Source organism: Aspergillus thermomutatus, assembly GCF_002237265.1.
Source record: "Aspergillus thermomutatus strain HMR AF 39 chromosome Unknown NODE_99, whole genome shotgun sequence".
Taxonomy (NCBI): domain Eukaryota; kingdom Fungi; phylum Ascomycota; class Eurotiomycetes; order Eurotiales; family Aspergillaceae; genus Aspergillus; species Aspergillus thermomutatus.
In genome coordinates, this window is record NW_020798148.1 from 41172 (window position 1) to 53804 (window position 12633).

Sequence of the window (12633 nt, forward strand, 5' to 3'; positions counted from 1 at the left end):
TAACATGATCAACGTCCAGCAGAGGTTAGATAGCTCGTGCCTGAGGCCGATACTACTTTAATGCTCTGGTCGGAGTCTAGAGTCCACATTATTTTGTAGCACTCTGAAGGACTGAAGTAGTTTGAGGTAATATCCTTAACAAATATTGATAGATTAGGCCACAAAGTTAAAGTTGTTTGAGTGTGATTGCAAGATTATGCCAGTCTCCTTGCATTACCCCTTTCCTTAACTTTATGAATTCATTACAGAGTAGAGCAAAAGAAGACACCATGAATGAAGATCAGTAGAAAGATTGTGCAGTCATAGTGTGCACTAGTCCAGGGGCTGGCGGGCCTTTGCCATACAGTAAGATTACACACTATCCAGAAGACAAGCAGCTAAATCTGCAGGCAATGCCCCTGCATATGGTAATAAATGGTAATCAAACCCCGTACCTACAGAGTGCTGCTCTGTTACAGTGGGGTGCAAAAAGTATTCGACCACCTTACCTTACCGCCTATTATTAGCTAAACCTAACTAGGAACGAGTTTGATTCCGTTATAACTAAGGTATTTCGTAAACCAACCATCTGCCTCAATAACTGCCTTCACCGGGTTAGGCATGGTCCTTGATAGCTTTTGAAGTTCTAGGTAAGTAATGGATATCTACGCGTTTGGTGGTTTTCTGCCAGGAGAAGGTAGGCGGTAAGGTAGGGGTGGTCGAATACTTTTTGCACCCCACTGTAACCCGTGGAACAGGTCTTCTGGGGTCTCTCTGGTAAGTGGTGGTAAGGTACGGAGTAGGTATCTACGGTAAAGTACGGAGGATCACAAGACGAAAACCTTTTCCTTTTTTTTTTTTTTTTTATGTCTAGCTTCCTGGTACCTTTTGGTTTCTAACGCTCATCCTGATCCCGATGAGCTGAAATATGTTCTTTTAAGGCATCTTCTGTATTCTCTTTTGATCTCCTGAGATTGGAGTACAGTACGAATTACTCTCCATCTGCATCAGGGCTCCGAGCCCTCCACGTGTGAGAAGCAGAGTGATCCATCCGGGTTCTTCGGCTTGGATTTCTGCCTCGAGTGATCTTACTTGGTGGTACGTTGTTCATCCGTGGTCACCCTGAATTCCTGCATCGATGCCCCTTTCACCCCACCGAATTTTCATCAAACCATCAACAATTGCTCAATCTACATCGTCTGAAACGTCGAAACCTCGATAAAAAGAATCGAACTCAAATTGATTTGTTGTGGTTGACTTAGGTTTACAGTGGATTGGCGTTGTTTTTCCAACGTCTGCTCCCTCTCAGACTCGAGGGATATACGCGCATCATACGGAGTATTAGGTTTCTAAAGAAGCTGGTTGTTGCCTCCCAAGTACTCCATATCTCCTGCCACAATCGCCATCAATTTTTCCCTTTCCCATCACGAGTCCTCCTGAACGACTTTCGGTCTTCGATTTTGCCTAGTCCTTTCCTGCGATGCCTCGCCGATCTGCTACTTCCCCTTCTTCCGCCAACGACTCTTCCAACTCACCCTCCTTTTCGTCTGCTTCGGGAAAGGGCGGTATCGCCATCAAAGCCTCTACGTCCAAACCGAATCGCTTCACCCAGCTCTTCTCAACCTCCCCTAAGTCTAAATCCGAACCTCAATCCGCCCAGGCCGCTCTCCAGGCAGCTAGTGGGAGTCTCCAACCCGGCCCCGTCGCCCCGCCGATCAGTTCGGCATCACTGTCCCTACCGACCATTTCTTTATCGACAGCCACTGCGGGCAATCCCAACATGGACGAGCCTCCGACCACGCTTTTCCAGCCTCCGTCGCCCGAGGAGGCCCGTCGCCTGGCCAAGCAGCATGCCCAATTTGGCCCCATTGGCCATCCAAGCCATCGCTACTCGAGTAGACACCCTGGTGGTGTTTTCCCCGAGCCAGTGATGGACGAACCGCCCTATTATTATCTTCTCACTACCTATATTAGCTACTTGATTTTGATTGCTTTCGGACACGTCCGCGATTTCTTCGGAAAGCGCTTCCGTGAGGAGAATTATCGGCACCTGAAGCCTCGCAATGGATACGGTGCTCTCAACAGTGATTTCGACAATTTTTATGTGCGTCGTCTCAAGCTGCGCATTAATGACTGCTTCGAACGCCCCGTGACAGGCGTTCCTGGAAGATACATCACCTTGATCGACCGGACCACCGATGACCACAACAAACACTTCTATCTCACCGGAACCACTACGGATACCTTGAACCTGAGCTCGTACAACTACCTCGGATTCGCCCAGTCTGAAGGTCCCTGCGCCGATCACGTCGAGGATACTCTGAGGAAGTACGGTATCACTGCTCCAAGCACTCGCGCTGAGGTGGGCACACAAGATCTTCATGCCGAAGTTGAGAGTCTTGTTGCCAGCTTTGTGGGCAAGGAGGCCTCGATGGTCTTCTCAATGGGTTTTGGTACAAATGCAAACATCTTCCCTGCCTTGGTGAGCAAAGGCTGCCTGATTATCTCCGACGAATTAAATCACGCATCAATCCGCTTTGGCGCCCGTCTCTCAGGTGCGTCCATCGGCATGTTCAAGCACAACGACATGAAGGACCTGGAGGCAAAGCTGCGTGAGGCCATCTCTCAGGGACAACCACGTACTCATCGCCCTTGGAAGAAAATTCTGGTCGTTGTTGAGGGACTGTACTCCATGGAAGGATCCATGTGCAATCTTCCAGGTCTCATTGCGCTGAAGCATCGCTACAAATTCCATCTCTTTGTGGATGAAGCACACTCAATTGGAGCCATTGGTCCCAAAGGACGGGGTGTTTGTGACTATTTCAGCATCGATACGAGTGATGTAGACATTCTGATGGGGACCTTCACAAAGTCATTTGGCGCCAATGGGGGCTACATTGCCGCTGATAAGGCGATGATTGACAAACTCCGTGCGACCAATTCCGGTATTTTCTACGGCGAGGCGCCAGCTCCTGCTATTCTGGCACAAATCTCTTCCGCCCTCCGCATCATCAACGGCGAGATCGTTCCGGGCCAGGGTGAAGAGCGGTTGCAGCGTTTGGCCTTCAACTCTCGATATCTTCGTCTCGGGTTGAAGCGTCTTGGCTTTATAGTGTATGGCCACGACGATTCGCCAATCATTCCTGTCCTTCTTTTCAACCCTGCCAAGATGCCCGCCTTCTCCCACGAGATGCTAAGACGAAAAATCTCCGTCGTCGTTGTCGGATACCCCGCCACGCCTCTGGTATCCTCTCGGGCTCGTTTCTGCGTTTCTGCCGCGCATACCAAGGAAGACCTTGACCGTGTCCTGACTGCCTGCGACGAGATTGGCAATGTCCTGCAATTGAAGTTTTCGACCGGGATTGCCGGAGGCGCTCTACCTCCCGATGAAGGCATGAGCCATCCTCCTGAGAAGGAGACAGAATTGCGGCGCAAGCGGTCCGCGAGGACTGTGCCTCCTCGTTGGCGTATCGAGGACGTCATCAGACGGGGTGTACAAGACGTCCAATCACCACTGTACTAACTGCTTTTGTGACGAGTCACGAAGTTCGAGGGCAAATTGTGCCCATACTGGCTTACTTTCCTACGCGAGATCAAAGCATGTCACTTGATTATGCGATGTTGTCGAATCGTGCGTGGGATAAGCTACCGTCAATGACCCGGATTCGGTGATGCTGGTCATGCCGCGTCGCAAGATTATTCAGCACTTCTTGCCCTGTAACATTAGACGGTTCACTTCAATCGTCTGTTGATCTTTTGCTCTGTCCATGAAGAGTGTCTGGTTTGAAAACAAAGTCACGAGTACCTGAACAATGAACGAATACGCCTCTGCGGAGCCTACGATGACCTAGCAACTTCTACCTTCTTCTTCGGCGAACATCTCTGTCGTTCCCACTGATGGACGACATGGAGATACCCGCCGCTTGCTTTTAATCATTATTTTTCTAACTTCTATTCTTTCATTGTTCAACCTTTTTAGACCACATATCAATGTTTCCGGTCTTGCCCACCAAGTGCTGGAGGGTTCGAATTGGGGCTGGCTCTTAATTGTGCATGATTTTGCGGCCCAGGGCTTGAACCTTGAGGAGGTTGATGAAAGTGGACTTGCTGAGAGAGATTGCTTGGGCGGAAGTGTACCTAAATGTTTATAGTTAGATGATTGTTAATATATTCTTTTTTACATAATGGCAATATGTGCACAAGTGAAAGCCTGTCCTGCCAGCTAGCATCCTAGAACCGCGTCATTAGAAAAGTCAAGATCTATTGCCATCACTGAATAGTCTAAAGACCCTATATCACAGCTTAGTGTACTATGCATAGCATGATGTATAAACATGACTAGACCGCAGAGTTGTGCTGATAGCACAGGGAGTATCTAAGCAAAAGCTCGCGAGTCGCCTTGGTTGAAGAGTAGGTGACGGTGAGGAAACGCCATTGCAAAATGACAAAAGTGGAACAAGGTGTATGCACATGCATCATGCCGTCAGAAACGGCCAGTCATGACGATGATCCATCTATTCGTGTACGTCCGAAAAAAACCCCATGCCCAAAATGCAACGCCAAAGACAAGATGGCGAGAAAATGCGAAACACAAGGGAACAAATGAGGTGTACTCCTCCATGAAGCATAATGGTCATCAAGGCATAGAAACATGCACGCTCTGTCGCATGAAAAAAGGAACAAGATATCGGTAACATGAAGCAGAGGGAGCCGCAATGATCTAAACAGTGCCGTATCTCTCTCGCTCTCCGTGCAGGAGCGCCTGGCTTTCCTGCACAGAGGTATCGTGGAATTCGCGCTGAGGGGAGACAGAAGGGATCCAGCCCCTCATCCAGCCCCGGACGCGAGTCCACCTGCTCCCCCTTTCTGGGTCCACGATGCGAACAACCTGTTCTTCGTCATGGACGCGGTACATGAGGAACTGCAGGCCCATGCAGCCGTCGAGAAAGAGGACGCCAAAGGCGCCGAGGAAGAAAGGGATGGAGAGGCCCACCCATTCCAGGCGGTTGTTGCCGTCTGCGCCTGCCCATCCGCCGCCTCCCCATGGGGGGAAGTCGAACCATGCGTTGGGATTGGTTGCGAGCGAGGCGGAGTAGAAGAGGTTACCGCAGAAGGCGGCCATGAAGAGTAAGGGGGAAAGCCCTGCGGTGCTTTTGCGGCGGTAGTTCTTAATGAGTTGAGGGGGGCGTGAGCCGAGGTAGAGGACCGTTGAGATCCAGGAGGAAATTCGGCCAATCAGCTCGAGGGTGGTGTGTTCTGAAGCCGCGGGGGCGGAGTCGAGTTCGGTGGGCTGTGCGTTGGCTACGACGGCGCAGAGCATCGATGCTAGGAGCAGAGTGCGCGTGGAGGCGAGTGGCAGGCTGGGACCACTGGCTGATCTGGTGATCGTGCGACGAGAGGAGCTCAGCTTCTCGTTAGTGTATAGTGGCGGCTGGCTGCCCATCGCCAAGGGCAACGATTTCTTGAGGAGATCCGCATCCTTAGTGGCTGAGTCTTCCGTTGTGGCCTTTTGTCGTGAGACGTCAGTGATCGAATCCTCCTCTGACATCGGCACTCCCTCAAGGAACGCTCCGGTGTCTTCGCCATGGTGGGAGTGAGAGTAGTCACGATACGCATCCCTTCTGCCTTTGTAGTGCGTATACCAAAAGAACTGGAACACTAGGGTAACGTCCACCAAGACGTAGTAGGCGGCTATGATCACTTGCCAGGCTGCCTGCCGGGTAAGCAGAGCACCCACAAGGTTACCCGTATCACCAAGACACCATTCGACGAGAAAGAACAAGGACAAGCCGGACGTTGACTGCAACTGGTAGTTCTTGTATATTTGTGGAAGCTGTGCAAAAAGCCATGATATGATGCTGAGCGTTCCGAGTATCGACGATAAGAGCGCAAGAGGCGTGGGAAGGCAGATATGCAACTGGGACGAAATGGCGGCTAGGAATGGTGACGAGGGCTCACAGTGTGCTGGAAGAGCGGCTGGCAAGACATTGTATAATAACGGAGGAGGCATACTGAGTTACTCTATTCAACTCAAAGACACCCTCTTGCTGGCGTTAGGGTGCCTGCTGCGTCCCAATCAGTGGGGGGAGATTCTGGGGAAGTACACGGGAAAGGGTAAAGCGGATCGGGAAAGATGTCTTTCGACAACATGAACAACAAAGAGTAATACGATATGTTCTCTTCTCCCTGGGGATTTTTGACAGAAATAAAAGATCCAGGTTGGTAGAAAAGGATATCGTCGAGTGAAGGAGTGAAGTAATCAGGGCTGTGTGTGTTGTCTTTCCCTTTGGGGGAGTCACACTCCCCCTTCAAGTATGGGTCACGAGTCACTCATTGTGGGCTCAGCTGAGAGAGATCGACCACTTGCACTGATACGGACACAAATGAATCACACCCCACGGGCTGATAATTAGCAGATAGATAGTCCCGTCTATCCTCAGCTGCGGATAGATAACTCCTGATCTGTATCGGCATATCCTGCTGATTTCATTGGCTGCTTCACCTCAATCCACCGCCGCATTCGGACTAGGATGAGGTCACTGGACCAGGTTGACTAACACCCCTTCGTAAGATAAGTGATCACGTGCCATCGTTCGATACAACATCACAATCTTCGTCCTCCTGTTGATAAGAGTCTGGCTAGAGTCTGGCTAGAGTCGGGCTTCGGTCTGGTACGGTCCCTATCATGCTCGTTTACGCGAATCAAAGCCTAATGAGATGAATGCCTTTTCAGTGCTGTTAAAATCAATCATCCATTCATGACATCCAGGTCAGGGTTAACACTCAACAGCAGCACTCCTTTCTGGAGCTGATTCTCATCGTATTGGATTCATTCTTCTGCGTACCAAAGCATCCATTTCGAGACCAATATTGCCTCAGGATGCTCAATCCATTGCCACAAGTATCAAGTATGTGCACTCAGCGTGACTTTCGGGGTACCATCAGGGAACCACTTTGAAGCAGTGGTATACCTCTGGAGTGGACTAAAGGATCAACTCAAAATGCGAAGGACTCTTCAACTCCGACGGTCAATCTCCATGTCACTTGCTTGGGAGCCTGGAGTGGCTTGAGGGCAATATTTGCAGTTCCCTATCCTCTGCCAGGCATGTCAAGCAGCCATTTATCAAGCACAGAGCCTGCTACAAACATGCAGGGCATGACTGCACAGCTGATCTCTCGGGAGCAGAATAAACAATCCATGTGCTACTGCATAGGAAACATGAGCGAACCGAAAACGCAAGCAAGGACATGATGGAAAGTAGCTACAACGAACGAAGACCGTTCTTATGGCAGAATAAATCAAAACCATCTGCATTACCTCATACCAGGCTTATCGCTCCCCACAGGGAACGCAAGCGTCAGGATTCAGGAGCCACCGCTGTGAGTACTATGTCTCGAGCCGCTCCGATGATGCCGATGGCCATGGTGGTGATGACTGTGATGCCCATGATCATGATCATGATGATGGTGACGATGGCGATGGCGCTTATGATGGTCATCTCCATGCTTCCTATGTTCCTTGACTTGATCCCCCAGAAAATTCCCTAATAGCGCACCACCTAAAGCACCGAGGAGACCATGCTCCTGTTTGTGTCCCAGATAGTATCCAGACGCACCCCCCAGCAACGTTCCCGCGAGGTCACGATCCTTCCTAGATGACCCAGATCTAGATCTAGACCTAGACCGCGATTTGGATCTAGCCTTCATCGCGCTACTGGACGCGCGGGATCGGCTGCGCCGTGATCGGGAAACATCTCTGTGTTCATCAAGATGCTGATTACTGTAAGGTATTAGTCGAAAATCGAATCAGATGACGGGGAAGGTGTCATACTAATACTCAGCGTTGCTGCCCTGGCGACCTCTAGCTTCGTAGTTTCCGGGCGCATGCTGGTACCCCAGCGCATCAGACGGGCTCAGAAAATCCCTCTGCGGCTGCTGCTGAGGCTGTGGCTCGAATGACCCGCGCTGATACTGTTGCGGTTGCTGGCTCAAATCATGCTGGGAACTGTAGGCACCCGTATACTGATCAAGCTGCCCGGGCTGCCCATATGGTTGTTGAGGTCCATAATCATGCGGGGCGTCCTGGGGCGCATAGAATGCCCCGCCGCTAGGGTTTGGAGCTGGAGCGTTATAAGGTGGGTACTGGCCATATGGGTCCGACATCTTCGAGGCTTGAAAACTTGCTAGAAGCGCTAGAAGCAAATGGCTCCGTCCAGAGTGGGAGTAATTGCAATTCAAGAAGGAACGGGCTGAATGATGTCAGACCATGCTTTATAACGAAAGATTCGATCAAGCATGGATCGGCTGTCTCGTGCGGCTGGGGTGTAAGCTGTATGACTGCGTCGGCACCAGATGACCTTCCCGCGCGACATCATCCGGTCACGGTACTGGGGTATTCCATATAACTCAAGGAGACCCTCGAAGTATGTGCTTAATAAGGTTGTCAAAGCGACAAAGTCTAGAAGAATTAAAAATGACGATATCAAGACAAAGCGAAGTCGTAGACTGGTAGTGGATCCGCACGGCTTTGTGTACTATCTATGTTATTTGTGGTCATGAACACAGAGCGCATGCCACAGAGCGCTTTGTAGTACAGGTTGGTTTTCTTCATTTATAAGAGATGTCAACTTGGCTGTAGAGGAGAGGAAGCATACACAAGTCGAACGACGAGCACATATATGCCTCGGGGTATCCCAATAGAGGTAAAGCGAGAAAGAAAATCGAGCATAGTAGAGAAAGGACGACATCCCAGCAAACCCAAGGGTAGCTTGTGATAAACTCAGTCGTTCAAGGGGGTAAAAAGAAAAGAAAACAAACAAGCCAGCGGCAAGGGGCTTTCGTGGTCCCTGAAAAGGGATTCACACCAGCGCCCTTTGAGTCGAAGAAGAGAGGGAAAAAGAGTAAGGAAAGGAAAAAGTGTTGAACGAGCCGGTTCAAATTCGGCCAGAATAGAAACGAGCCTGTGTGAAGTATAACTCATGTAATGCGCCCAGCACAATCGAGCATCTGGCCATCAGAAGCATCCCAATACCGAAGTTGGACCATGTATGCATGACCTACAACTATTATACCAACGGAGCAGTCACGACGCTGTAACGCTTACTGTCTTCGAGGCAGTTGCATTTCGCATGCGTCGACCGACCCAGTCAGCTAGCATCATGTCCAACTGGCCGCTCATTTCCTTCAATCTCCTGCTTTCCTCCTTGAAAAGGCTGCCTGTGATTGGATGCTCAGGACCAGCAGGAGGGATGTTCGAACTATCATGCACAATAATGTACAAATCGCGGATGTCGTTCTCATCGTCCAAGTATGACCGCAGACTCGCGTCGCTCCAGGTCGGAGTTTCCGCAGAAAGCCGTTCCATTGGAGAGGCGATTGTATCGATGGCCTTGCTCTCACCGGCGTTTTCGACTGGGGAAATCGGTGGCGAGATTGGGGAGACAGAATAATCATTTGGAGAAGACACATCGGTTTGAAGACCATGTGGCGCACCCGCCTCGACTGGTGACACACTCACAGGTGACTCCGGTCTTCGATCATGATAAGAGCTCTCCTGTTTCTGCGGAGATCTCTGCGGCTGAGATGTCACAGAGGGCTGGAGTGTCACCATCCGATCGTAAGGACTTTGTCTTTCTTCGTGTTGGGATTCAGCGCGATCGATCGTAGCATCCCTTACGATTTCCTCCTCAAGGTCCCGCTTTGCGGATGAATCTATCGCGTCAACAGGAGACAATATGCCTTTTCTCGCGTCCTCAGAAGCACTCGAACGTGTGGGCTGAGGAAGAACGTCATCATCCTCAGAAACAACTTGCCGGATTGTATCAGTCTTTTGTTTTGCCTTTGAGAACGTCTTTTCACCACCTTCGACGGCAACAGGCACATTCGAGCCATGCTGAAACTCTTGTTTGGCGGGCGAGGCGACAGCCGGAGTTTGCTTCTGGAACTTAGTTGTCTGCTTTTGTGCCGGGGTCCCCTTCGCGGGCCGTGACTCAGGGGATGACACGGACTCAGAGGACGTCTTAGGTGTGGGCGACGTTCGAGATAATTCGCCTGAGACCTTTTCTGGCTCCTCAGATTCATCTTCGGTGGATTTGCTCTTCTTATCCTTCCGCTTGAACAGCCCACTCAGCATCCCTGGCTTCTTGTCCTTTCTCTTCTTGTCATCCCTGCCTTTGTCGTTTGCACCCAATGCTTTGTCAATGTTGTCAAAGCTTCCGCGGCCCTTGAGACAATCCCAGCACGGTTAGCATTATTTACGCGCGCAATTTCTCCCTGGATTGACGGATGGATACATACCTCCTTTGTCTCGCTTGAGAGCCCACCACTGCTAACTTCGTCACGAAGCAAATTCGGCGTCAGAGATATCTTCTTAGTCTCAACCGTGTCGTCTTTGAAGAACGAATCCGTGTTCCTCACGGTCCCATTCCGAGATCTGCTGACAGTAGGTTCACCTAGAATGTCGATCAGCAAGGTTCAGGTCCTGTCCAGCAAAACACAGCGAATTCCGCTTACTTGCTGCCTCAAACATCTCCTGGCTCAAGCGCTGCTTCTCGGGACTCGTAGAGCCAGACTGCTGAGTTCCTTCCATGTTTTCCGACTCATCGGTGACCTTGTCGCGATTTGACTTCGGTCTGAGGGGTTCGACGACGATATCATCATTGTGATCATCCTGCAGATCATCTTCATCACGCATAATCTCTCCGCCGTCGATAAGGGAGTCTCCGTCGTCGATTTCATCCTCGGTCGACCAATCGATATCGGACGCTTCAATGTAGGTCGGAGCGGTGAAGGTGACGTTTTTTGCATTCCTGCGGCGCATTGCTTTCTTTAACGGATTTTTGGATTTCTCTGAATTATCACCCAGCATCGTAGCTGACAGCTGCTTCTGTTAGAAAGTCCTATTGCTCAGCGGGCGTCACCTACGTCAACATTTCGATGCTTGTTCAGTCTCGCAAGTCTTTCTGTGGGTGTTTCTATATGCTCAGCCGGTAGATACCCTATCAACTGTCAGAGAACCGTTCTGGGGAGGGCGAAGGAGAAAGTTTACCGATGCTGCCATCCTTCACAATTCGAACGAGCCACCAGTAGCTGTTGCTATCGTCGAGAAGGACCATTGTGTCTCCTTTTGCTGCGTTGGCTTGTCCATCAACGGTGGCGACAAAATTGTGAAGAGCGTAGACGAATTCGAAATCAATATCTTCTACTCGATGTAAGTCATGTGCATCTGGAATTTTAAAGATGTACGAGACACATGGGACATTGCACGACAACAAGAAGAGCAGCGCAATGAACCATCCCGCAAACATCAAAGTCCCAAGGTCCGATACTTACCATCGTCAATTGACGGCGAACTTGAGATTTTGTCCATCAAATCATCATCCAACAGATCGTCACTTTCTTCATCAGCGAGATCGCCTTCTTCTGAGCCATCGCCTCGTCCATGATGGCCTAATCCTGCATCCGCAACGTCTATATTGTCATGAATATCCATTCTATCATGGTAGTGATCAGCACTCGGCTGGCTCTCCTCCAAATCGGGGCCGTGTATCATCTCATTTCTTGCATCTTGATCCGCATGGCGAAGAGTATGTTCCTGATGGGGTGCAAGGCCGCTGCCTGTATTGAAGGAATGCTTCGAATGGTCTTTAGCCGACGGGGCATGGTGATCTTGAAGGTCGAGCGTGTCTACCACGGACGAGTCAGAATCTCAACGGCACCGCTCAGGGAATTCAGTGCGAAGTGATTGTTTCGGCACATACCAGCTCGGACAATTCGAGGTCTTGTCATCTCGGATCTTTCTCGGATATTCGGTCTCTAAGAGAGCGAGGAAATTGTAATGAGAGCACGAAAACTGAAGACTGAGGAGCGACTGAGAAATCAGGCGTCATCGATGTCGCAAGAGAGGGCGAAACAAGATTCGACCCAATACCGACTTGTAAAAACAAAACAAAACAAACAGAACAGAACAAAATGATCGAATTGATAAGGAGACTCTTGTCAATTAGAGACGCAAGGATAAGTGACAAAGAGTCTGACGGTAATCAAAGTGACAGCGCCAGCGAGACTCGGTCAATTCCGCAGTTAGCATCGGCGGAAGGTATCGGTGGTAGACTGTCAAAGAATGGCAATATGACCCGCAAGACAAAAGAAATACTTCCAGAGCGATTCCTGACAAGAACAAGCCAAACTAGGAAGAAAAGAAGAGATATGCAACGCCCGTGGCCGTGTCAATGACCGGGTAGCCCAACGTGTTCCCCGGACTATCAAGACAACGTCCGAAAGGAGGTGTCCAGACTCCAAAACAAGCGCCCCTTGCGCGCGCTTATTGGGATTGGCCTAAGGTGCCTGAGCCAGGCACCTAGCAAGTATTCTCTAACCACGATAGGGTTAGCTCGTCCTTATTTGACCCTAGGGCAAAGGGTCGAGGACGGAGCCCATTTATCAGGTGACATACTGGGGTCTGTGTGATGATAAAACACTGTTCATTGGATGGTGAGTAAATTAGTGTCGATCTGCTACCCCCGCTCACTGTTCACTTTCCGAACCTTTCGCAAGTTGCAACAGTCGTTCCGTCATCACCCGATACACCCATCCTTGTGCATCACTTCCGTCTCAGATTCGACGGAGTTTCAACAATCTTTTCATCCACATCTG

General features: G+C 50.2%; 4 protein-coding genes across 4 annotated transcripts; 1 reads left to right on the forward strand and 3 right to left on the reverse strand.

The window, feature by feature from the left end:
* Positions 1-1459: 1459 nt before the first annotated feature.
* lcb2 (putative serine palmitoyltransferase 2) lies at positions 1460-3502 on the forward strand (the record flags this gene model as incomplete). Its single annotated transcript, XM_026758799.1, has 1 exon — positions 1460-3502. One exon carries the CDS (start codon positions 1460-1462, stop codon positions 3500-3502), a length of 2043 nt encoding a protein of 680 aa, XP_026614275.1.
* Positions 3503-4699: 1197 nt separating this feature from the next.
* On the reverse strand, positions 4700-5989 carry CDV56_105439 (PQ-loop repeat-containing protein; the record flags this gene model as incomplete). The annotated part of the gene is made up of 1 exon (XM_026759058.1): positions 4700-5989. One exon carries the CDS (start codon positions 5987-5989, stop codon positions 4700-4702), a length of 1290 nt encoding a protein of 429 aa, XP_026614276.1.
* Positions 5990-7809: 1820 nt separating this feature from the next.
* Positions 7810-8142, reverse strand: CDV56_105681 (uncharacterized protein; the record flags this gene model as incomplete). Its single annotated transcript, XM_026759300.1, has 1 exon — positions 7810-8142. The coding sequence occupies one exon, from the start codon at positions 8140-8142 to the stop codon at positions 7810-7812; it is 333 nt and encodes a 110-aa protein (XP_026614277.1).
* A 919-nt stretch (positions 8143-9061) lies between these two features.
* Positions 9062-11766, reverse strand: CDV56_105771 (SH3 domain-containing protein; the record flags this gene model as incomplete). The annotated part of the gene is made up of 7 exons (XM_026759390.1): positions 9062-10201; positions 10276-10430; positions 10492-10858; positions 10903-10976; positions 11027-11179; positions 11311-11664; positions 11739-11766. The coding sequence occupies 7 exons, from the start codon at positions 11764-11766 to the stop codon at positions 9062-9064; spliced, it is 2271 nt and encodes a 756-aa protein (XP_026614278.1).
* Positions 11767-12633: the final 867 nt, after the last annotated feature.